The sequence below is a fragment of the Lissotriton helveticus genome, chromosome 3_1 (genome assembly GCF_964261635.1).
Source record: "Lissotriton helveticus chromosome 3_1, aLisHel1.1, whole genome shotgun sequence".
NCBI lineage: Eukaryota > Metazoa > Chordata > Amphibia > Caudata > Salamandridae > Lissotriton > Lissotriton helveticus.
In genome coordinates this window covers 1,775,375,432-1,775,400,432 of record NC_136061.1, presented here as the reverse complement: position 1 = coordinate 1,775,400,432, position 25,001 = coordinate 1,775,375,432, and the positions used below count along the sequence as shown (strand labels likewise).

The 25,001-nt window shown below is 42.9% G+C and overlaps 1 protein-coding gene across 5 annotated transcripts in view; it reads left to right on the top strand.

The window, feature by feature from the left end:
* ZDHHC18 (zDHHC palmitoyltransferase 18) overlaps positions 1-25,001 on the top strand; it is a 143,478-nt gene that overhangs the window by 95,450 nt on the left and 23,027 nt on the right. For all 5 annotated transcript variants that reach the window (XM_078682633.1, XM_078682632.1, XM_078682630.1 and 2 more), the window contains exons 7-8: positions 20,009-20,118; positions 21,748-21,844. In XM_078682633.1, the coding sequence (XP_078538759.1) occupies positions 20,009-20,118; positions 21,748-21,844 (207 nt within the window). The remainder of the gene's footprint in view (positions 1-20,008; positions 20,119-21,747; positions 21,845-25,001) is intronic.

The following is a 25,001-nucleotide window of genomic DNA, read 5'->3' as shown; positions in this document are numbered from 1 at the left end:
CAACTTTCTCCGTTCTCGTAGGGCAGAGGTGGCTTTCCCATGAGCATCTTGACTGTGGCTGCCAGCTGGCTGAGTTCCACTGTCCAATGTTGCCACCTTTCAGTGCACCACGAGTATGCGCAGAAGGGACCTTCAATATGGCTCCCAACCGGTTCGGACCCCCATTTCCCGCAGTACATGAAAAGTAAGCGAGAACAAATTAAAACATAGAAGTGAATGCATGAAAAACACATCATGGTTTTGTACTTTAACCTTATCATTATAAAAATATACTATGCAGTTTAAATATTAGCAACATATACACGTTCACAAGAGCATCACCACGTTATTCACGAAAGCTGTGTATTACGCATGCGCACCCTTTGCCACCAAACTTATAACTACGTCAGGTCACGTGAGTGTGACTGACGCATGCGCAGAAGCAATTTTCCAAGCGGCGGACATGTTTTAGGGACATGGATTAGTTGTATTAGAAAACACATATGCAAGCTTCATCTACTTCGTTCGAATACAAAAAATAAAAGATTAGTAAGACGTACAAATTTATTAATTGATTACACAGGGGCGAGGTTCATGACTCGAGCAAGTCGCAATGCGAAGCTTGCTCTATCAATCCCCTCTTTGATGATATTTACTATCATCACAAAATAATGGAACCAGATGCCAACTTCTCACACTTTATACAACTCTATCTCTTCCAGCAAGCGATTCAGCTTCTCTTTTTCATTTTTGGTAGGGTGAGAATTTTTCACCTTTTTGTATATCTGATTATTCATTTCCTCTAATTCAAGCTCATCCACACTCCGTTTTACTCCTCTGGCATTCACTTGATGCTTTCTGGTGTGCTTACGGCATTTGCAACAGACAAATATGAAAAATAGGATAAGACCTATAATTCCAATTGGCATCAGTACCTTAAACAATAAGCTTTTACCTAAGCTAGCAAGCCAATGACCTACATTTGAGAGACCATCTACCAGTCTCTTCCAGGCACTGTCAACCTCGAGTGGTTTGAGTTACTTTTCCAAATTAGTAATGTTTTTCACATATCTTTTGAGCTGCACACTTTTGTCCGGAATATAAGTGCAACAATGTTGCGCCTTCAACATCCGGCAGACTCCGCCCTCTTTTGCTAATAAGGTGTCAAGAGCAAGTCTGTTCTGCAAAACCATTGATCTGATCGCAACCATTTCGGTATTGACCAGCAGAAATCCATGAGCTGTGTCCGTAGACAACACATCCACTATAGTGGACAATTTGCAAATTCTGTGAGTGTTCAGAACCACTCCCACTCCAGGTATCAGTGCACTAAAAATACTACCCATTATTTCACCTACGCTTTCTCTTTTACTACGCACTAAGCCATTAGTATTTTCACTGCTTCCAGCAACTTCATTCACGTGGTATATTTTCGGGAAGACAATGCCAAAATAGCAGCTTCCATACGAGTGATCCGGCAATTTGAAATAAGCCTTGTCTCCACATATATAATAGATTCCAGGAAACACAGGCTCTGACCCATTTTTGAAACCCCATCCTCCAATTACCTTGTAATTATGTTCACATTCACTGGAACCAATGAAAATGTTATTATAATAGCTAGTCTTCTCGCGGTGAAGACATAGCTTTCCTTTCCTTTCAAAATCCAGCAACAGAGCAGGTCCCGCCCCACCCTTTGAGGTGCCTTCCATGTCCTCAGCCCATTTTGGCGTTTTCTGTCCCTCATCATCTGCCTTTCTTTGTATTTTTATTCTCCTCCTCTCTGCCATGTTCAGGAACATCTTTTCCTGCTCACGCAAAGAACAGGTCAAGTTATCTCTGTGTGCGTCACCTATGTCTATATTACCTATAGTCAGAAAGTATTCGCCCATATAGCGAGTAACGTCACTTTTGGTATGTACAGGATTCAGGTTCCCACGTATAGGAAGTTCAGAAAAGATCACGTCATTGTTAGAGTAATAGTACTGTAACGGTCCTCTTTTGTAAAATAAGCTTGCTAAAATGCTACAGGATATTCCGTATGTCAGGGGCAGGTGATGGTATGTCACGCCTTCAGCTACAGAGGTAGGTAGCTTCATGCAGACATAGCAATCCTCAATTTCCATAGTCTCTACATAGTGTATTAACAAGTTTGCGAAAACATTTAAATGTGTCTTATTCTTAACTCCATGATAATGTAGTCCTCCCTCATCTGATGCTTCTAGGTCTCGTTTTGTTTGTTTGAGTGCTCTCTCATGTCTTGCTATACTCTGTGTTGTCAGCTCTTCATTGTCAGTATTTACAATCTCAGTAGGGTCAACATTAGTATTTTTGCTCACCGCAAAAGGAATGAAAACTGTTAGTCCTATCCAAACTAATATCACTATAATTATACTACTTACACATACCTTGCAGCATGTTTTGCAACAACTGCGACTAGGTCTACCACTCACGTTTGAATCAGACATTTTGGCTCAGAAGAAGTTTCTCGACCCCTCTTTTTGTCTCTACACGAGTAGCTTACTTTGTGCAATTTCACGGTGGCTCGTCTTCTTCTTCGGCAGAGTGGTCAGCGACTGGTTCTCCGTCGCTTTCGTCAGTTATATCAAGATCTTCGAATTCTTCCAAAACGAGCGTCCATTCAGGAGCCTTGTACTTTTTGTTTTGTCTTTTTATTCGATCGCTCCTTCTTTTGGAAGTGTCTTCTGGTTGCTCTGCTATGCGAGAACTTCTCCTTTCTTCTGCACGTTTTTCTTCTACCGTTTTTATCCTCCGTCTCAATTTCTTTATGAATCCAGGCTCAATGTGCTTTCTTTTCTTAAGTCTTTTAGTTGGTACTGGTATTTCGTTTTCTTCTATTGCCCTTTTATTTTCATTTGTTTGTCGCAATTCTGCTTCCTTTTCTGCCCTTCCTATCTGACTAGTTCCAGGGCTCGTATCTATTTCTTCTGCCTGGTTACTAAACTGGCCTTGTTCAGGAGAGTTTTGTTTTTGCTTTTCAAATGTCTCTGCCTCTGTTTCCTGAACACGTTCTTCTAACCCTATCTGATCCTGTTCGAGCACTTCGTTCTCTTGACTTTCTTCCGCTCGAATCTCTTTACTAGGTCTAATCTGTTGTTTTTCGATTTCTGGAGTTTGGGGAGGTGTATCAATTATTTGCTCAGTCCCTGTCTGACCTTCTCCTTCCTCAGTTTTGATGTGAATCTCAATAGTCTGAGGTTCTTCGCCTGTGCCTTGCTTTTCCTCTCTATTCCACTCTCTACCTTCCCAAATTCGCTCCCTTGTTCTGATGGGGTCTTCGGTGAGGTCAATCAAGGGTATCCACTCATCTGGCCATATGCTTGGCAGCTCGTCATCAGCTACTTCTGGACCAACTTCTGGGAACCCCTCAGCAGGCTTGACTCTTGGTAGCTCGTCATCAACTACCCCTGGACCAACGTCTGCGGACCCCTCAGCTTGACTGGTACTGGGCTGTACGTCGTCAGTTACTTCTGGTCTTGCTTCTGCAGGCCCCTCTGCTGGACGGCCTTCTTCTCCAGGCTCCTTGTCTGGTAGTACCTTCTGGGTGTGGCTGGCGTGGATCCAATGGGGAACGCCTGCACACTTCACTGCTGTGGTCGTTACCAGGATTACTTGGCGCTTCTGTCCCCACCTTGGTGCCAGGCAGCTCGACCGAGTATGCTTCTTTATTTTGACCCAGTCCCCTGGAACCAGTTTGTGGAGAGGAGTCGTTGGATTGGCGACGGCGTCTTCTCCGATCTGGCGAGAGATATAACGCACTTGGTCACCTAATCTCTAGCAGTATTCAAGCACCAAATCATCAGTAATACTCAACAGTTTGCTTCCTGGTACCCACGCTTGTCTCATCACTCTTCCCATCAGGATTTCATGGGGGCTCAGGCCTGTCTTCCGGTCTGGAATACTTCGGAGTCCCATCAGAACCAGAGGCAGGGCCTTTACCCAGGTCATGCCAGATGCATCACACAATTTCGCTAGTCTTGTTTTGATAGTCCCGTTTATTTGTTCCACCACTCCAGAAGCCTCTGGATGATATGCACAGTGGAGTTTTTGCGAGATCCCAAAGGCCTTACAGAGTTGGTCGATCACATCATTCTGAAAATGTCGGCCTCTATCTGATTCAATAGTGACTGGAACCCCGAATCTAGGTATCAGTTCTTTCAGTAAACATTTTGCTACTGTCAGTGCGTCACTTTGGGGAGTAGGGTAAGCTTCCACCCACTTTGAAAATAGGCAGACAATGACAAGGACATAACGCTTCCCCTCACAACGTGGCATGGTGATGAAATCAACCTGTATTCTCACAAAGGGACCCCCTGACCTCCCAATTCTCCCTAGTTCCACCATTGTTCTCTTGCCTGCATTCATCTGTTGACATGACAAGCACCTCTGGCAGAGGGATTCTGCTACTTTCCTGAACTTTTTGCTGTACCAAGTCTGTTGAAATACCAGAATCATGGCGTCCCTACCAATGTGTGATCCCTCATGTATCAGTCTAGCCATTGTGCCAAGCAAGTGTCTGGGTAACACAGGCATACCATTTGGGCCCAAGATGACACCATCCTCACGTCTTGGTCTACACCCTTCTTCCTTCCACTTCTCTCTCTCTTGCCAGGGTGTCGCCTGCTGCCATTCTCTCACTTCATCCCATGTAGGCACTTCTTCAAACACTCTAAGTTGGCAGCTGTTTCCGCACCCCCCCCCCCCGTTTTGGATTTATGATCAGTCGATCCCTGGCGCATAATTTTGCCACTCGATCAGCGAACTCATTTCCCAAAGATACAGGGTCAAGGCCCTTCTTATGAGCAACACACTTGACCACTGCCAATTCCTTTGGTAATTGGATTGCCTCTAAAAGGTCTTGAACAACTTTTCCATTTCGAATAGGGGTACCTGATGAAGTCAGGAATTCCCTCTGTAGCCATAATTGGCCAAAGTCATGCACAACTCCATAACAGTACTGACTGTCAGTATACACTGTTAGGCGTTCGTTTTTCCCCAATTTGCAAGCTTTTATCATAGCGATCAATTCGGCTACTTGTGCAGACTTTACTCCAAATAAATAACCTGCTTCTTCAATTTTGGTTAAGGAGACTACAGCATAGGCAGCATTCAGGCCTCCTTGTTCATGTCTTAGGCATGAACCATCCACAAACAATTCCTTGTCATGTTTAGGCAAAGGTGTTTTTTTAATGTCTGGGCGTGGTTTTGTGCTAAATTCTGTGAGATCAATGCAGTTATGCTCATCTTCCTCCCCATCTTCCATATCCATTGAGTTGGGAAGCAGAGTGGCGGGGTTCAGAATGTTGCACCGGACAATGGTTATATTCGCAGCACCCACGAGAATCCTCTCGTATTTAGTCAGCCGACTAGGGGTGAGATACTGAGTTTTCGTTCTTGTTAGTAAAATCACCACTCCATGCGGGACATACACAGTTACAGGATGTCCCATGACAATGGATTCACTCTGTTCAAGACTTGTGCAAGTAGCAGCTACTGCTTTCAGACATCCTGGTAATCCAGCAGCCACTGGATCCAGGGTGGCAGAGAAATATGCCACTGGCCTTCTGGTCGTGCCATGCTCTTGGGTTAGGACTGATAATGCGCAATTATCGCGAGTGTCACAGAACAGGGCAAATTCCTTAGAATAGTCTGGCATTCCCAACGCAGGGGCTGTACATAGACAATCTCGCAATTTGGTGAAGGCTGTTAAGCTTTCATCATCCCATTCTACGATATCCGGTGTTCCTCTCTTGGTCATTTTTATCAAAGGCCTAGCTAGAACTGCAAATCCCACAATCCATTGTCTGCAGTATCCTATCACCCCAAGGAACATTCTGATTTCTTTCTGAGTACGGGGTAACTGCATCTTTTGAATTATTCTCACTCTTTCTGACGTTACTTTTCTGATGCCTTTCTCTATCTGGTGCCCCAGATATTTTACTGATTTTGCACAGAACTGTAATTTTTCAGGGGCCACTTTATGTCCCTTCTCACTCAGGTGATTCAGTAGGGCAATGGTGTCAATCACACAATCCTTATGACTTTTGGACGCCACTAAGAGGTCGTCAATGTATTGCACCAAAACAGAATTTCCAGGTAAGACCAAAGTTTCCAAGCATTTTTTCAAGATCTGATTAAAGATAGAGGGGCTCTCTGTGTACCCCTGGGGGACCCTATTCCAGACATACACGTGACTGTTGAAAGCAAATGAGAAAAGAAATTTGCTGTCTGGATGCAAGGGAATGGAAAAGAATGCATGACATAGGTCTATCACAGTGAACCACTCAGCATCCCAGGGAATCTGATACAGGATCACTGCTGGGTTCGGGACAATAGGGCAGCAAGGAACCACTATCTTGTTTACCTTTCTTAGGTCCTGAACTACTCTGTACTTGCCACTAGGCTTTTTGATGCCCATAATCAGTGAGTTGCATGGGCTACTCATTACTTCCTGTATGATGTTTCCTTCTAGCAATTTCTGTATTTCCAGGGCAACACCTGCTCTCACTTCTGCATTCATTCTGTAGGGTTTAGTATTAGGGTATACTGCATTGTCCTTTATTGCTATCTGTATGGGGTCTACGTTTTTCATTAATCCTACATCTTTCCCGGTAAAGTCCCATACCTCTGGCTTCACTGTTTCTTGGAGTTCTTTGGGCAAATCCTGCATAGTCATTCGTTTAATTTCTGAGTCGGGTCTGATTAACATTAATTTATAAATGCCATCTTCATCTGGGGTCTGAATTTCAACACCCTTTGGTGTGCAAAAGATGGTACAGTTCATTTTGCACAGCAAATCACGTCCCAGTAAGTTCACTGGACTGGTGTCACAAACGACAAATCTATGCATTTCTTTAAAGTTTCCAATTGAGATCTCCATGGGCTCGGTAACAGGAGTACTAATCAGTTGATTAGATACCCCCACTACTTGGATTGCTTCTCCCGAGAGGGGTAGGTTTGGAACGTCCACTGTTCTCACAGTAGAACGGGTAGCGCCAGTGTCCAACAGAAAAGTGACATCATTTCCGTCAACCTTTCCTTCAATGTATGGTCCTGACTGGTCTACCGGCAAGGAGGCGCCAAGTACGCACTCCTCGTCCTCCCCTCTCAGGCCCCGTCAGTACTGGTCATCACAAAGGAAGGTATCATTTAGTAAATACTGCGAAGTTGCTGCATTTCTGTTCTCACTGCTCCCCCAGATTTCTATGTCCTCACCCTGTGTGGATTTTCCCTTAAATACTTGCTTTGGTGCTCGGGGCAACTGAATCGTTTTTACCTGTTGTTGGGTCTTTCTTGGTCTTTCATTCTGCGTCTGTGGAGTTAAATCAGGTGTTTGGGAGTTATCATCCTGCAAATAGGGACACTCGTCTCGCCAGTGTCCAATTTCTCCGCACTCGTGGCAGGGAAATTTCTTCTTAGCCTCCTCCCTGCTCATTTTGGGCCGGGGCTTTCCTCCACCCCCACCCCCAGGACCTGGATTCTGAGTAGTTTTGGCCATTTTATTCAATTGTTTTTCCTGCTGTTCTGCGAGCTTCACTTGAGCCCACATAACCTTCTCCTTGAGAGCCTTTTTCTTTTCTGCCATCTCGTCCTCACAGTACTTTGCGTACCGTAGGACCTCATCCATCTTTTTAGTATGCCAACAGATTTTGTTATCTTTTATCCATTGACAAATTTCGGGTCTTAAACCATTTACAAACCTGTAAATAAAATGTGTCATATCCTTCATCTCGATGTTATCTATACCACTGTATGTTTTGAACACCTGCAACAGCCTTTCATAAAAGGAGTGCACTGTCTCGTCTCTTTCCTGCGTGGTTCTATCTATCTTGGTCCAATCAGTTTCCTTTGCTGGCACTTTTAGTTTTAGATGCTGAATTACTTGTTCATATTTTCTCATTACTTCCTTCGATGGTTCCCCTGTTTTGTCATCTCTTGGGTATTCCTCACTCGGCCAAGCTATGGCTATTTTACACTCGGTCCATAGATCCACAGGGACCACTATGTCGAAGAACCCATCCAGGTCCTTCCACAGGCATTTTTGCACTATTACGAATCTTTCTACCTGCCTATACCAATCCACGGGCTTTTCTCGTAATTTCGGAAAATCATTAGTAAAGGATACAATATCCTGCCTGGACCATGGAACATGTACATATTTTCCACCTGATACTTCGCGCATAGGGCATAACTGTTCCGGTTTGTCAGCTTCCTTTAGCAAGAATTCGGGAGTTGCCTGCCTAGACCTGGCCTCATCCTTTTTCTTGACCCATCTGGCTTTCCACCTTTCCACATCTCCCCATTTTTGCAATACGGTCAATAGTTCCTTGACCTGTGCTTTCTTCCCTGAAACATTCAAGTTTTCCAAATCCTTGTCTGAGAAATCTGCCCTATAGGGTTTCTGCAGTGGTTTTGATTTTGAAATATCTATTCCCATGCTAGCAGCAGTGTCTGTCAGTTTTTCATGAAGCACTCTGGTATTTCGAGTGAGACTCTTGCAGATAAACAGCATTTCGTCTACGGAGTAGGTATTTAATCTGTCTAATCCTACGTTTCCTGCCATCAATTCCTCTATTTCTATTCTCAGCTTATAGAGATCTAAAGGTTTCGTTGGGGACGCTTGTTTTTCAAATTCTTGACTCCATCTTTCGATTTCTTCAGGAGTCACCAATGTGACACTCTTCGTACCTGAGGTCGATTCCATCTGAATTTCCCTCGCGTTAAAAGGATTATGTCTTTTCTGTATCCTTTTTCCTGTATTTCTAACGGGCAGATCTAGCAGCGAGACCTCCGACTCGCACTCACTTGTCTGGTCATCTACAATTAATGGTTCTGGTCTGGTCGGTGCAATTACAGGAGTAATTACTGGAGTTTTCGGACTTCCTTGACGGTCCCCGTACAACGGAACCACCGGTCCGATCGTTACTGGGATCGTTAAGGCTTCAGGACTTGCATTTAGCTGTGACATTTTCTGTATTATCTCAGCTCTCTGCTTTGCTAGTGCTTCCTGCTCTTTCTCTTCTAATAACCTGTCCAAGGATTTGTCAAGTAACACCTGCGGGGTTAGAATGGGAGCATAACTCGGGGCAGTGGGATGTGTCTCACTTGGTCCTCCGCCATAATTAGGTTTCTGAAACAAACTTCCTGTGCCTATAATTCTCTGATCTTCCTCATCCCGGGGCTGTACTAACGGCAATCCTAACCCTAAGGCCCTTACCTCACCTCCGTAGGGGGGACGAGAGCAAAAATCTCCTTCCCGTGAATGTCCCATCTCCCCACCAATTGGTCTCCTTGGGTAAATACTTCTGGTTTCTACGGGTCCTAGATTCTCAGTATAAGGAGGAATTAGATAATCCCCTCCTACACTTGCGGACCTGACCTCTTCCCTTTGTAGGGGTCTCCGGGGAATATCTCCTGCACTCGAAGGTCGGTGTCCCTCATTATAAGGAGGCGGACTTCTCATGCATATGTCATCTAACAATTCGTCATCTGATTCTCCGAGGGGCCCCCAGTGCTTGGATTTCTCTGTCCTTTCCCCCCCCCAGGAGGATCTTCTGCTGGCATCATGGGAAACAGTCCCTCAACAATCATGCTCTGTCTCCATTCTTTCATCTTTTTGTCTCGGGTTTCTTGTTTTAGTTTTGGGTAATACTTTGTCAGCCCTTTGTCCATTCGGGGCTTTTCTCTTTGGAAAGCCTCAATCTCCCATTCCTCTAATGCCTCATACTGTGTTAGTCTCGGTCTGGGATGTAATTCATTCATTCGGGTTCTTAAATTGAATAAGATCCTACCATTAAAGGTACCTTCTAACGGAAAGGCCATTATTCCGTCATCTTGTGTGTATTTCGCCCAATTTTCTAACCACACACATGTATTGTACCCTCTGTCGAACATCATGAAAGAGGCGGGAGTATTTGGTGGTGGAATAACAATGCCCTCTCTAGTTTTGATCGGTTTGTCCTTTTTGAAGTAATTCTTTACCTTATTTACAAGGGACAATTTTCGCTTATTTCCGTACATAATGCCGTATCTATTAGCCTTCCACTGATCCCTTTCAAACCCTAGGTTTCTTGGATCGGGTCTAGTCTCTGGAGTATACGAGTGCCACATACGATTCCTACGCCTAACTTTGTTTACAAACTTACCTCCAATCAGAATGCGTCTTGTAATTCCGTGCGACCAATGGGGTGCACGAGTTCAAATATTTTCGGCCAATGGGTGCGCGGCCTTTTCGCGAGACAGTTCTCACGCTTCGGCGCTCACCCCTCCTTCACAATTCCAGCCCCGCTACCCGCCCGCTGTTTCTACCAATCCCAGCGCGGCACGGAGTGACGTCAGAGACGCTTCGCGACTGACTCCCTCCCTTCACAAGGTAACGGAAATTTTCTTTCTTTCTAAAGTGCTTAGTACTTGGTTATTTTACGACGAATACACATTCGCCACAGTGCTCAAGTGTCTAGACAGGAAAGAGTTGTTTTACTGCAAGTAAACTACTTCCATTTACTTTTCACACACTACGGGTAGATCTCTTCCGCCTACCCTTCACTCTAGCATCAGTGAACCTGTTACTTCCCTAGACCCATCCACTCTTTCCGGGATATATCCGAGTCTAAGGTTTCCCAGCAGACCCCTTTGCTTTCACCCAAGCTCCGATGAACCTGCTACTCTTCCGATGTGACCCTTATTAGGTTACGCCACTATGGGAATTTTGCCAATGAACCTCGTTACTAACATTTATTCACACATGTATTCAGAAAAAGCCCTAGTTAGTGCTTCCGGTTCTACCTAACCTGCACCTAACTTTCCTTGAGCCTGCGACCTCAAGGCAAATGGATTCTATTCACCACTTGCCATTCAATTTCCCCGGGGAGTTCCGACAACACTTAACAAACCGTTTTACATACGCATGGATTAATACATATAACAATATAAGAATAAGAATAGCAATTTTAAAACAATTCATACATTTCAAAAGCAACGCATCTCAAGAGAGTGATCAAGTCCCCGAAATGGCCGCTCTTGTAGCAGCAATAATGCTAGCAGCTACCAACTTGGCTAGCCTAACTAGTCCTACCTAACCTTTAACTATTCCCTAACCATAACTCTGCTACCAGAAAAATACTGATAGAGCGCGCGGGTCACCCGACCAATAATTTCGCCACTTCCGGCTTCGGGCCCATATATTTCAAATCACCATATTCATTGATCGGATGACCTCACGGTCTACTATCAATAATTTGTGAGTTCCTTTCGTTATTCTTCAGAATACCCGACTTACCATCCACCGATGCGGGTACCTATGACCACAATGGATCAGGGAGCTAGTTGTAAAAGTGAAAGGCAGCAAAATACAAACCCAACAAATAACATTCAATACTCTTTGTAAAATGACCACGGACAACTGGAAGTTTTAAAGTCTTTATCTAATTTAGTAAAATTCAGAAAATATCAAATTCACAGTAATTAAGCAATCAATAATCAAAATAACAGAAAGTATATAGCTAAATAGCAAATAAGTCAGTGCAACCATTTATAAACTAATGGAACCAGGACACATTCAAATTGAAAGATCAGGAATTAGATCGTTTAAGATGAATCACTAAAGATGTGATAGTCTTGATTAGGACTAGTATTCTGAAATTATCTCAAGAAATGAGACAGGAGTTCGGGACATTTATATAACTATAGGAGAGTCTATGAAGAGAGACACGCTATGCTTTAAGGCAAAAGTTCTTTAGACAGTTTAAGTAAGGATGTTCTTAGACCATATCAGGAAATGACAAACTGCAATGCAAAATATAATTTCTAACAGGTAGGGTAACATAGGAACACGTTATGAAACCAAAGCAAATGACTTTATGATTCAATGGTTGCGGAAAAAAGCATGGAAATTAACATATGCAAAGGTATGTCTTTATTGAAGCAAAAGACAGAAATTCAGAAAGGTGCAAGATTCAGAGTTTTCAGAGTGATATTTACCTAGACTGGTGTGGAAACCAAACCCTGGCCACGGGTCAGTTAAGGACAGGAAACCCTCAAGGAAGGATACCCCTCAATGGACAGCAGGTGCAGAATGGACACCCAGGACAGGACAGGAAGACCAGATTAGGATCAGGACAGGACCGTCAAGACAGGACCGTCAAGACAGGACCCTCAGGACAGGACCCTCAGGACAGGACCCTCAGGACAGGACCCTCAGGACAGGACCCTCAGGACAGGACCGGCACCCGCAGTTCGGAAGCAACGCCTGCGCTCCACCCTCTCTGCAGCTATCGATCAAGACCCCGATTGGGTCAGTGAACTCCCAGCAAAGTGCTCCGCCAGCACTTTAAGGTTTAGTAAAACCTTAGTCTATGATCAAATTTCGGACAGAGTGCTCCGCAGCGCTCTGTATCTTCAGTCACCTATTGAGTGCGTTGGGTCAGTGACAGGTCAGCTAAACCAGACAAGTCGGACAATTTCCCTAGGTGAACCCAGGGTAGATATACTGTTTTGGGACGGTGTACCACCCCCAAATGTTGCAAAGTGTCAGAATCCCTCAATTTAGATTGGTCCTAAGGTAGGATTTGGTTAACACACCAATCAGAACAGACTATTTGGAGGCCTACTTTGCATCTCTGGGTACCGCCTAGCGAGATTGGGGTTCCCATGGGAAGCTGTACAGCAAACAATAGCGCAACACACAATGTATCATATAAGGAGCAACTTTCTCCGTTCTCGTAGGGCAGAGGTGGCTTTCCCATGAGCATCTTGACTGTGGCTGCCAGCTGGCTGAGTTCCACTGTCCAATGTTGCCACCTTTCAGTGCACCACGAGTATGCGCAGAAGGGACCTTCAATATGGCTCCCAACCGGTTCGGACCCCCATTTCCCGCAGTACATGAAAAGTAAGCGAGAACAAATTAAAACATAGAAGTGAATGCATGAAAAACACATCATGGTTTTGTACTTTAACCTTATCATTATAAAAATATACTATGCAGTTTAAATATTAGCAACATATACACGTTCACAAGAGCATCACCACGTTATTCATGAAAGCTGTGTATTACGCATGCGCACCCTTTCCCACCAAACTTATAACTACGTCAGGTCACGTGAGTGTGACTGACGCATGCGCAGAAGCAATTTTCCAAGCGGCGGACATGTTTTAGGGACATGGATTAGTTGTATTAGAAAACACATATGCAAGCTTCATCTACTTCGTTCGAATACATAAAATAAAAGATTAGTAAGACGTACAAATTTATTAATTGATTACACAGGGGCGAGGTTCATGACTCGAGCAAGTCGCAATGCGAAGCTTGCTCTATCACTAACATGGCACTAGGCTGGAGCAACGTGGACAGCAACATAGTATAAACCCAGATGTGAAGCTGAGCCGTATATCTGAGGCCTTATTATTCCTGCGACACATCGAGTTAAAGTGAACTAAATCAAGATCAACTTTTCTGAGAAAACTCTGGTGATATCCGACCCTGAAGTACGGCTTTGCTAACAATAGTGTTATATTTCCTAGAATGTTGATGGCCTGCAGTGTGCCCTAAGCATTGTCTTGATTCATGCAGAGCGCCCTATGCTTGTTGGCAATTGATACAAAGTTCAAACCTTAGATATAGCACATTGGTGTGATAAAAATGCTTGGCCATAGACCAAGAACACAAACAACAAGCATTTGCAATGCAATTGGTCTTGCATTTGCGAGAATTTGAGCAATTGGCATTGTAAATGACGATGCTTTTTTATTTCTGCATTGGTTTTTCAAACATAAATCAAAGGCATTGCCATTTAAACATTTTGAAAAATAAAATGCCACCTCCTAAAAGTTCAACTCCTCTAGGACACACTCTTTTTATTAAACATATAGTGAGTAAACAATCCTACTATACAATACCTAGTCATAACCCAGGACTACCTTTCGCTACCTGGGTGGATACTGCAACTTATGCCAAAAGCACACACACACAGCTTAAGCAAGTAGAGAGAGCATCATCGGAAGATACTATTGGAACAGGTAGCCATCTACACAGGGACAGCTTAGCATCACTATAGTACAACATTCCAGTTAAATACTCTCAACCAACATAAATAACCACTTGCTTCAGGATACAAGCCATGGACGACAGCCTACACTAGGACTTTAAAAATACATTATTTACAAAGATCTTCAAGAAAACAAGCAATCCAGGAAATTCCAGAGAAGACCAGGAGTTGAGAACTATCCAGAGATGCAGATACCCAATCCCACCCACATGATATTTCGAAGCCTTTTAGATTGCTATCTTGAACCAAAACAGAGATTGGTACTGCTTCCCAGTGTTGTCCGTACACATCAATATGCATAAATGCTATGGTAAACACACCTGCCTGGAAACTGTGTGATTGTTGTTAAAATAATTGAAATGTGACAATGATCAATGCTACTTGTCTGTTGAGATGCTCCAGTATCAGTTTCTTTTGTAATGCTCTGAACAGACAAACCAAAATGTACACAACACATACCTCTACGTGTCTGCCGTATTGCTATATCTGGAAACCCAATAAAACAAATTTAAAAAAAACATATGTATAAATGTTAATAATAATGTTAATAATAATCAAGTAAAACAAATGGAATAATTTATCGGCAATGAAATGCAGCTACAAAAATAAAAATAATAAAACACTGAAAACTATTATATAACTATTGCCTCCAGGAGGTAAATGTATTCCAATGGTGTAGATTGTAGAACAAGAAAATTACAAATGGCATTTAAAAGCAGTGACCCAATTTTAGAAATGCAACAACAAGTTGGGAATTGTGTTAGAACAAGCATAAACCTTGAATAAAATGAAGGCGGTATATAAAAATAATTAAATCTTTTTAACGTGGCGGTAAAGCACATTAGGCACTAACTAAATTCGAATTACAAAGCAACACTTAAGGAAAGCTGTTTGCAGCGATAACTTCGGGACCTGCCCTACTGTTACCTGTTGATTTACAAATATCTGCCTGTAATATGTGCCCTCTGCATAGTTTAATTGTAAAAATGCAAAAAACAAATCACTATCACCTAATCAAGTGTGCAATGTAGCCACTTGTAGTCTCAGGTGTGACGTAGACTGTCTTGAGGAAATACCAAGTTAGATACTATGTTTTTAGCCGGTGTTGCTGAAAACTTCTATTTTTAAATTTGAACATTTCTGGAGATGGTTCGTAAACCAGGACTTAAGATTACGACAGCGTTGATATTCACCACTGGTGTCGTTATAGAAAGGAAAGCCCTTAATTCATGAAGAGCTGAGTGTAGAAAAGGGACGTGGGATTTACTGCTGGACTCCGACAAGGTTCTTTGTGAAGCTGTCCCCCTTATTAAGTTATGTTACTAGTTAAAAACACAATTCTATTAAAACAGAAGATTGCATTTCAATCCGCTGTAAATCCATACTCGCCAAATGTACCAATTAGAAGCGGGACTGACAGGGAACGGAGCATTTAATGGTGATCTTTTACAAGCACAGAAAGATATATGGGACAAGTCTTCCAACCCCGAAGCGATGTCATGCCTAGAACAAGCGTGCATGCCTCGCGCTGAAAGCAAAGCAAACAAGAGCGGTGAAACATGAGTACCTATGCGCACGCAGTCTGCTCTTTTTAAAAGCACATACTCGTGCTTGTGGCGCACCATTGCGCACTCCCGCAAGGCGTATGCCGCCACAAGAACGAGTATGTGCTTTTTTAAAAAGAGCTGCACGATGGCTAAAGGTCTCCTATGCAGTGCATGCGCACTGCGTAGGCGAGACCTAAAAACCATGCTAGTCCGGTAGGTGCTTTAAGTTAATTTATTGCCCCTTTTGCAAGCTGTGCACCCATGCCTATTTTAAAGGTTAATTAAGCAAAAGTTGTCCCACTTATAATTCATGGGGATGTTACTTGGCTCTCACATATAAGGTCTTCATTCATTCTTGTGGGCGTAACAGACTTGCGGAGGTATTTTATAAATTAAATCCGGCAGAGAACTTTAGGCCAGAGTTTGATTGAAACTCGGTGTGGTTGGTAAATGATACAGACACTTGTGTTCATCACTGTCTCTATGACTCCAGCTTACACACTATTGGTGAAAGGTTTTTATTAAACAAGGAAACTAGGTCACCAAGTTGAGCTACTTTTTTTTTAATTATAAATCTTTTTATTAAACAGACTTGACAAAAAGGTACAGTTCCACAAAGGTCAATACTAAGGGTACAGTGAGAGCTAGTATTCACACAAATACAGTAGAATAGTGCGTTGGAAATCACAGTGGGGGGGATCATCACTGTCCAGGTCACGAGGAGGGGTACCAATGTTACCACGGTATGCATTCCAAGGGACCCATATCTTGGACCATTTTCGGGGGGAGCCTCGGGCTGTATATACAGTCTTTTCTCATACACCAATCTAGGTCTTTTTCCCAATCTGCGATTGTGGGTGCATGTGATGCCCCCCAGAGCTGCGCAATATTCCTTTTACCGACCATACATCCGAGTGTGACCCACTGTGTGAAGTGTGTGGGGGGGGGGGGGATGGCATCCAATTCGATGCCATCTCCAGTCCATTTCTCCCGTAGTGATATTAGGGGATCGTCCATATTGTTGATGAGCTTCCGATAGGTTAGGGAGATAGCCCTTTCGGGCAGGTGGCCCTCTAGCAGGCTGTCCTCCAGTGGAGAGGAGTCACCGGGCAAAACTGTCTGTAGTGCGTGACGGACTTGCAGATATCGGAAAAGCTCCGTGTCCGCCAGTGGGTATTGACTTTGGAGGGTTTCGCACCCCTGTACCCCATAGGTCCCTAATGTGGGAGATGCCAATTAGGTCCGATTTGTCGAAACCTTCGGAATTACCCATATCTCCTAGCTTATGTGAATCCCACAAGGGTGTGGCAAGGGTCAACCTATTGTTCCAGCCAAGCGATTTGGATGCAGCATGCCAGATCCTAACTGTGTTGTTGGTAGGTCCAGCAAGTGGGTATCCGTCTGTTTTGGAGTATAGTGCTCGAATGTAGGCTCCGTTCGGAAGGAGCCAACGATCCATACGGAATCCCGGGTAGTCAGGTCTGCCGTAAGTGCCGTGGTTTATTGATGTAAGGTGTGCTGCTCAGTAGTATTTTTTAATGTTTGGTAATCCGATTCCACTGTAATACCAACTGAGCGTGAGTTTTGATAGAGATGCACGGTCTCCCGCCCCATAGAAGGTCCCGTTGGAGCCCTTCAATTTCTTTGAAGTAAGTGTTTGGGACAGGATCGGCCGAGTTTTGTAGGGCATAGAGCAACGGGGCAGGGACATCATGTTAAAAAGGGCCGCTTGCCTAATAGAGAAAGTGGGAGTGACTTCCAATTTGTGATGTCACATTTGAATCTCTGCAGGGGAGGGACAAGGTTGCGGGTGTATATAACCGAGGGGTCGAGAGAAATAAATATGCCTAGGTATTTGAAGCCTTCTGAAACTATCGGTATGGGGCAGTCTCTGGGTAGCAGAGAAGGGCCCCCACAGAGGACATACAGGAGCGATTTTTGACAGTTGACTCGAAATCCAGAATTTCTGCCAAACTTCTAGGATGTCGAATACGGCAATCCGGGATCTCTTGGGTGGATGTGAGATAGAGAAGGATATCATCCGTGTATAGCAAGTTGAGCTACTTAATGTTTTGTCAGCAGTGGCTCTTAGTACTCCAATCTGAAGACTTGCAAACCAATAGTTTATTCAATGAGAGACAATTTAAGGCTAGTTTTAAGAGCCAAGTCAAATCAGTTTGCCCAAATGAGAGATAAACATGAAATTTAGTAATATGTAGACTAAATGCATCTCAAAAGAAATCTTAGCATACTTCAATATGTCACTCACCTCTCAATAATGTTAATTACATGTACGGATTTGGTTATGGAATTTGAGCGCATGGAGGCCTGGATTGATGCAATGGATGACATTGCATATACCTGCTATTTGACGGGCTCAGTGGAATCAGTTCTACGTACATTGCTTGAATATCATTTACGAATACACAAGATCCAACTTTCTCAAAACTTAGTCATTAAATTTGACATGAATAATAATAATAATAATCCACATTTGGATATGCTGCCGTATTGTTAATGTGGCTGAGACTCAAGTGATGTGTGACCTTTGTATACTTTGGAATGCTTTTGTGTATTTTAAAATGAATGTCAAGCTTTTTTTTCCCAGAACTATTAACGTTTGATTATAGTTTGTAGTTTCATATTTATTTAAACAAACACTAAACTATTAATGATGTATATATGAAATTATTAAAGTTTATTTGTCACGGTAGGGTCTTGTGGCACCAAAGAAGATGGACAGCTTTATAGATTTGATATAAAAAAAAATTGCCTCATGATTGTTTACCTTATTCATGGGATTCTCAAAATGAGTATTTTTTTCAGAACAGAGAGTTGGGTAAGACTTCTATATGTGGAGCCTATTAACTAAAGTGTTTCTGCAAGTTGTACTGTCTTATGTGAACTGACAAATGATTTAAATTCATGTCTGTATCTGATTTGTAGCCAGTGCAAGCTGGGTAGCATTGGCGATTTCCTGGAGAATCGAGGAGCTAAAAGAACTAATCTTGCAGGTTGCTTTTGAATACGCTGTATTTTGTGTTTCAAGGAGCTTTTTATGCCTGTGTAAAGTGAGTTCCAATAGTGTAATTTCGATAAGATTAATGCAGATATTGCAATGCGACGTGTATCTATAGAAAGCAGAGGTACAAGCCTACCAAGTCTCCTCATTTGGGTGTAACTTATATCAGTAGTGGGTATTTGTTGGCTCAGTTCCAGTTTGTTCAGTAGTTAAAATCTAGTAAATAGTAGCCTTATTTGTGGTCCTAACAATCTGACTTCTCTCTTTCTCTCAGTCCCTTTGTTTGCAAATGCTAAATAACCTTTTGATTGGAGTACAAATTATATGTTCTCGCTGGTATATCGCAAAAGGTGTCATTTATGTAATTTTTCTCTCTTTGGGCTGGCCAAGACCACCTTTCAGCTTTAGTATTTCCAAATTTCTGTCTTCAGAGGGAATATACCAAAGTATACAAAAAGTGATGGAAATGCTTGAATTTATCTCAGCCACTGGTAATCTCACGATGGATTGGGATACAGCCCGAGTGATTGCAAGTGGCTGAGATTAATTTCTATCCACCTTATTGCTGTTGTAGTTAACGCTCTAAGTGTGAGTGGTATGCCCAGATGTGGGTCCCGTGCTCACCTTGCCACTTAAATGAACCTATGGCTGATGACATCGTATAGGGGGTGAAATTAATCCTAGGTTGCTTGTATCTTGGTTCAGGGAGGACCTGGTGTGGCAATTCGGGCTGGACTGTTACCATGAGGAGCAGGGTCAAGGCTGATTTGCATATAACGGTGTCCAAACTGAGGTGGCATCGTGGACGAAAAACAATGGATTTGGATGGTGCCCCGATCGATGTCCAGTGACTCAGATTAATTCAAACATTCCATCCATCACCTTATTGTATAAGGGAGAATATATCTTAATTTTTTCAATTTATTTCCGATGATTTGTGTGGGTCTTCCAACTACTTAACACTTAGGCCCTCATTATGGGTTGACCGCATTTGTGTGTGAGCTGCTAGGACACTAAAATCTGATTCTGGAGGCTACCCCCACAGCTAAATCTGGCCATTACAAATTCTAGTCTTTGGAAAGTGTAATGCCTACACACCCAGAAATGCTGCATGAAAATCCACATTTTCCCTACTTCTGGTCACTGTTCAGCTTGTATTACCACATGCTATCATTAGAGGTCAAGTAGCAGGTGGCTGGCGTGTAGACAGCTTCATCTGTGGCGAGAGGAGAGAGTCGCCTCAGTGGGTTTGGGGGGTTAGCATGCTTTGCTGGCCTGTTCTGATTGAGGGAGTAGCAGCCAGGCCCTGCTTCTGCCCTCCGCTCCTGCGCCTCTTCTTCTTACTTTTACTGAGTGTGGGTGTCCCTTCTCTTCTAATGTTGACATTTCTCAAACAGATCAAAGGTTCATGGTCAAGCAAAAATGCAGAAGACTCTGGAAATCCCTACAGTCATCAAAGTATCATCACAAACTGCTGTGCAGTACTGTGTTCCCCTCTGCCTCCCAGGTAAGAATGCACAACACCTCCAGCCATGCAGAAATGTATTTGCCTACGGTTCCTCTGTAAGACTGCACTTTAATCCAGTGTTCAAGTGGCTTGTTTACCTCACCTCCATGCATATTCACCCCTCAGGTGGCTGTGGCCTTGATGCCTCCATACCGGCACCATCCCATTTAGTGCAAGTGCACTGTTTGACTTTTTCTTTATTCCGTTTTTGCTGACTAGTTGGTGTTTAATGTTTTATATTATCTCACACCAAGATACTGCTACATGGGGTCCCAAAAACCCAAATTGTGGTAAATAGTCACATTGACTATATTTAACCCTTAGTAACACTTGAAGTACACCGTACTTCATGAGCTTGACCCACACCCCTGCGTGAGTAATGGGTACATTGTGCAAAATAAAAAAACAAGTGTTAACTTAAAACAAATAATTATATTCCAAAAGACTACTGTGAAGCAGAAACCCATCTTACTGAATGTATAACACAGGTGCATAACTGATGTGAAAGTCAGTGTGATGGAAACCAACCCTCAAAGCTATAACCACAATGCTGCTTTCACAAACCTGGTGAGTCACCTAATCAAAAAGCTGTCATTTTGAAGTATGCAACGTTCTCTAGAAGTGTTTTAATCCATCTCTCTAGAATCCTAGCCCTGCTTACACCACTGCAATCAAAAGACAGACCACCCTAGCCTCAAACATAAGTTTATATGCCGATATCTCCACAAGTGGTCTCTGAGTGACCTCGACAACTCTGTAATTTCGCTCCTGTTGTCGGTTTCATATCACTCAGAACCCCTTTGGTGAAAAATATCCCCATTATTTACGGTTACCCGTCTGTCTTTTTTATATATCACACTTGCTGAGCGTCACAAGCTCTGATACCAGAGTCTAAACCTGTTTTTTCTACTGCCATGACATAGATAGAGTAGGCTACAACCGTTGTCGTGATGAATTTCTGTCTTGTGACTGGGTTCTTTGAGTCAGTCTGAACAGCCACTGGCTCTCTGCTCCGATAAGGAGCTACGAACAGTTTCAGGAGGCACAGCAGGTGGTGGGAGTGCTGGTCAGAAAGCGTTCATTTTGGATGGAGGAGAGTCCATGTTATGCACGGTTCCCCCATTACTCCCTGTCAGGTAGCTGAAAGCTGGGTCAGATACTTTCCTAATTCAGATATACAACTTTTTCGGATATTTATAAGCGAAGAACCCCCAACTGCTGGAATAAGGACATCTACTCTGTTAATATGCATACCAAAACTCCAATGAAAAAGGACACCTTATTTTTGCATCCTTATATAGAAGACATCTACTGTATCTCTACAAATGCATAAGTATCTGTCCTCTAGTAAGGAAAGGCCATATACCTTTTGGTTTGTGAAAGGACACTTCTACACCCTCCATTCTCGAAGAATCACATCACCACTTGGGCATCCAAGTTGCATTCTCTGCAGTAGGCTTGAAGCAACCCCAAATGTTGTGAACAGATGCACTGTATTTACCTGGCTTCATATTTTGCTTACTTTCAAGCTGTGCTACATGATTGTCTCTTAATGGCATCCTCTGGGTGCACATCTGTATTCTAGATGTTTTTGCTCTTAAGTTGCTTACTTGCCTTTTCTTTTTTCAGTCTGATTGACCAACGAGGCTTTGTGCAGCCAGATTCGGGAATTCTCCCTGCTCCCAAACCAAGTTCCTCCTTTGAGGCAAAGACTGACAACAACATGGTAGGCGGAGTCCTCTAGTGTCACAGTTGATTTTCCCGTGCCTGTTCTGTGCATGTGCGTGACGTGACACCAACAGATGCACTGTACACCGCGGAGAGGAGCAGTCTCTTTTTCTGGCTTCCAAAGATGGACTTCAGCCATAGGTTGCCTTGTTTTGATATAGTTGTTTAATACAGCGTTGCTGAACTTAGCTGCTCAATTGCTACTTGTGAACACCAAGCATTACCAACACCCCAAGTCGTGATGCAGTGTGTAAAGCTAGGGCTTTTGAGTGCCTCTCTAATGAAGACCTTCTGGACTGTCAGCAGTAATACATGCTTACATGTGTATTGTCTCCTCCATTCACAAAGTTCATTGCATCGGCAAGCTGCGCAGAGTGTGTGTACATCGTGAGCAAGGGCCTGAAATACAGCAATAATTTTTTTGTACCATACTTTCCAGCCTCCATTTAATTTGTATTAAGGTGCTGATGGGCAACAATTCAGAACAGTTTGTCACTGTCCTAGTTCCTTGCCCGTGGTATGCCCAAAAAGTCTCTTAAGTTGAAGGAACATGTATTATGAAGATGCACGGCAGGGACCAGAAGAAGCACCCAGTACTTTACCGAGACTTGTGGGCCAGCCAGTAGGAGAGAAAGCATAGATGTAGTATTGTGGGGAGCGATTTATGGGCCTTTTCTAGAAGCAGCTTGGCATCACTCGTTTTCATACAGGTGTATAGTTAACTTATGATGGCCACTGCGTGACTAAGGGTTCGGTCGTCATTGGTTAAAGATGTTTAGAGTCACTGTGACACTTTTTAGGAATATACATTAAGGATAACCCCAATTCTCATTAAGGATTCCAGGGTTGTGCATTAATTTGTATTCTGTATTTTGTGTATAGAGGGGTTTGCTTGCGATCTGTCATTGGCAGGCGATCAGTTTATCCTTGGTAATGGGCCTGGCCCATGCTGGTGCAGTTTCATTAATGGCCAGGTCTTTCAGGTGTAGTGTGCTTGATGGTGAAGTTCCCTTGAATTTTGCCTTAAAGGATTGGAAGTTAGTAAAGCTTTTGGGGTTCCCTTTCATTCACTGTTCATACCACCGGAAGCTATCATTATTTAAAAGAGCGTTGAAGATATCCATATATTCTACAAAGGGTTTTCTTGACTGCTGAAGGATACATTTATTGAAGAGTCTGCACTTAGTGCGGGTGTTCCTTTACTGCTGTAATTCAATTCCCTCCCTTTTGTACTGTCCTTGTTACAGACATTTTGGGGAGGTTTACACTGACTAAGGTTTGCTCTACACTATATTCGGTGGTGTTTATGGGCTGCTCTGCACTGTTTTGACTCTTGAATGGTTTTCATCTTGACTTGGTTCCCTCTGCTCATTATGGATAATGAGATCTGACAGATGCTTATTCATAGTTCTCATGAGGTTGAAAAGTTTGTTGATCATAGTTAATTTTTGGGAGGGGGAGGGAATGGGTGAGTTTGCATCAGTGAGGTGCTTGTCCTTAATTTGATTGCTTGTTTGGATCACCCTAGACATAATCGAAGGCCTGTTGACTTTCGGTTCCTTAGGTGTGACTAGGACAAGTATTGCATGTATTCCCTGTGTTCTTGTAATATCAGGGGTACAGATTTGATGAAGCACCTCTTAATGTTGTTGGCAATACTTGAAAACAAAGCTGCTTGGGGATTTTGCACACTTTTGTATACTTTTTATGATATTTTTGTATGTTGACCGATATTGTGCTGTAAAATGTCATGTCATCATGTTAAACAATTTATAAATAGAAGTTTCATTATTGCGATTTAAAAAAAAAAAAAATCTTTTGTATAAGGTTTTTGTTTTGTTTTGCAGAAGCATCCGTTTATATGTAACCTTCCACCTCTTTCCTTGTGTCCTGCTCCCCATTATCCTGCTCAGTTAATCACTTTTCCTTGTTCAAGACAATGGACTTTATCTTGGAGATTCCTCGGGGTGTTTTAGGAAGAGACACCAATCATCCTGTAGTTAAATATTCCCCAGGTTCCCCTGTGTCCATTTGACTCTCTTCGCATTCTTAGGGCGTTGTATTAGAGAGGCCTCCTGAGGGTTGGAGGAGATGGGAGGGCACTATGGGTTTTTGTTTTGAATCCAGTCTGCTCTGTAATTGGCAGGCCAATGAAGATTGTGTGTCTGTTCTATCTTGGAGACAAAGACACAGTTTTGAGAACACTGATCCTTTGCTAGAAATGTCATTTTATGACCTTCTGGGTGATTTTACAGAAGACTTTCTGGTAATTGCATTGCTGGGGGAAGAGATTGGAGACATTTGGCCCCGCTTCACAAATAACCTCTGGTTGGTGTAATAAAGATGTACTGTCTCTTTTTTAATGAGGGGTCGCTTGTCCAATAATAGGCTTGGTGCTCCTTTCATTGTTTTCCTGCGGCATGCGACTGCAGAAGTCATAATGTTGGGGCTGTTCTGTAATTGCCTTAACTACCCGTACCTGCTGAAGGAAAATGCCTGCTTCCTGTATAACGGATTCCTGGCAACAATTGTATGTTGAGGTAAAAGGAGGGCAAAAGCAAACCAAATAAATACCACTAAGTGTTATTTTATTGTGAGAGTTGAGTGTAGTCTGCATCAGCGTCTGGTGTACACAGATGTAGTCTGTGAAGGTACAGCATTCCTGGGGTTCCCTCCTTCCCCTCTGAGGTCACGTGGGCATGAGGGGAGATCAAATATTGATCACAGTTGGTGAAGAACTGTTGAGGTTTCTGGGAGTTAGCAAAAAAAGTGTTGAGGGGAAAATACTGGTTACATTTATATCCAATGTTACCCTTCTTTCTTGTTACAATATTGTTTTGGACTCGCTGTAATAAAATATATTTTTAAACCAGTAATCCTTTTTAAAAATGTTATTTAAACACATTATTCCATTGTTTTAGGAGCGAAGAGAGTCTGAGCCCTATGTAAGTGGGTAGAAGATGTGTGTATGTGCGTGTGGGAGGTGGCATTTGAAATTGTCAACGCTGCAAATGATATTAAAAAAATACAGCGCTCTTCCACATAAATAGTTATCTTCAACACAAGGCTATTATCAGTGGTGTGTTGATGATGCTATGGTATGTGGGTGTCCAAATATTGGGATTGTGTAGGGGGAATAAGGAGATCGCTTCACT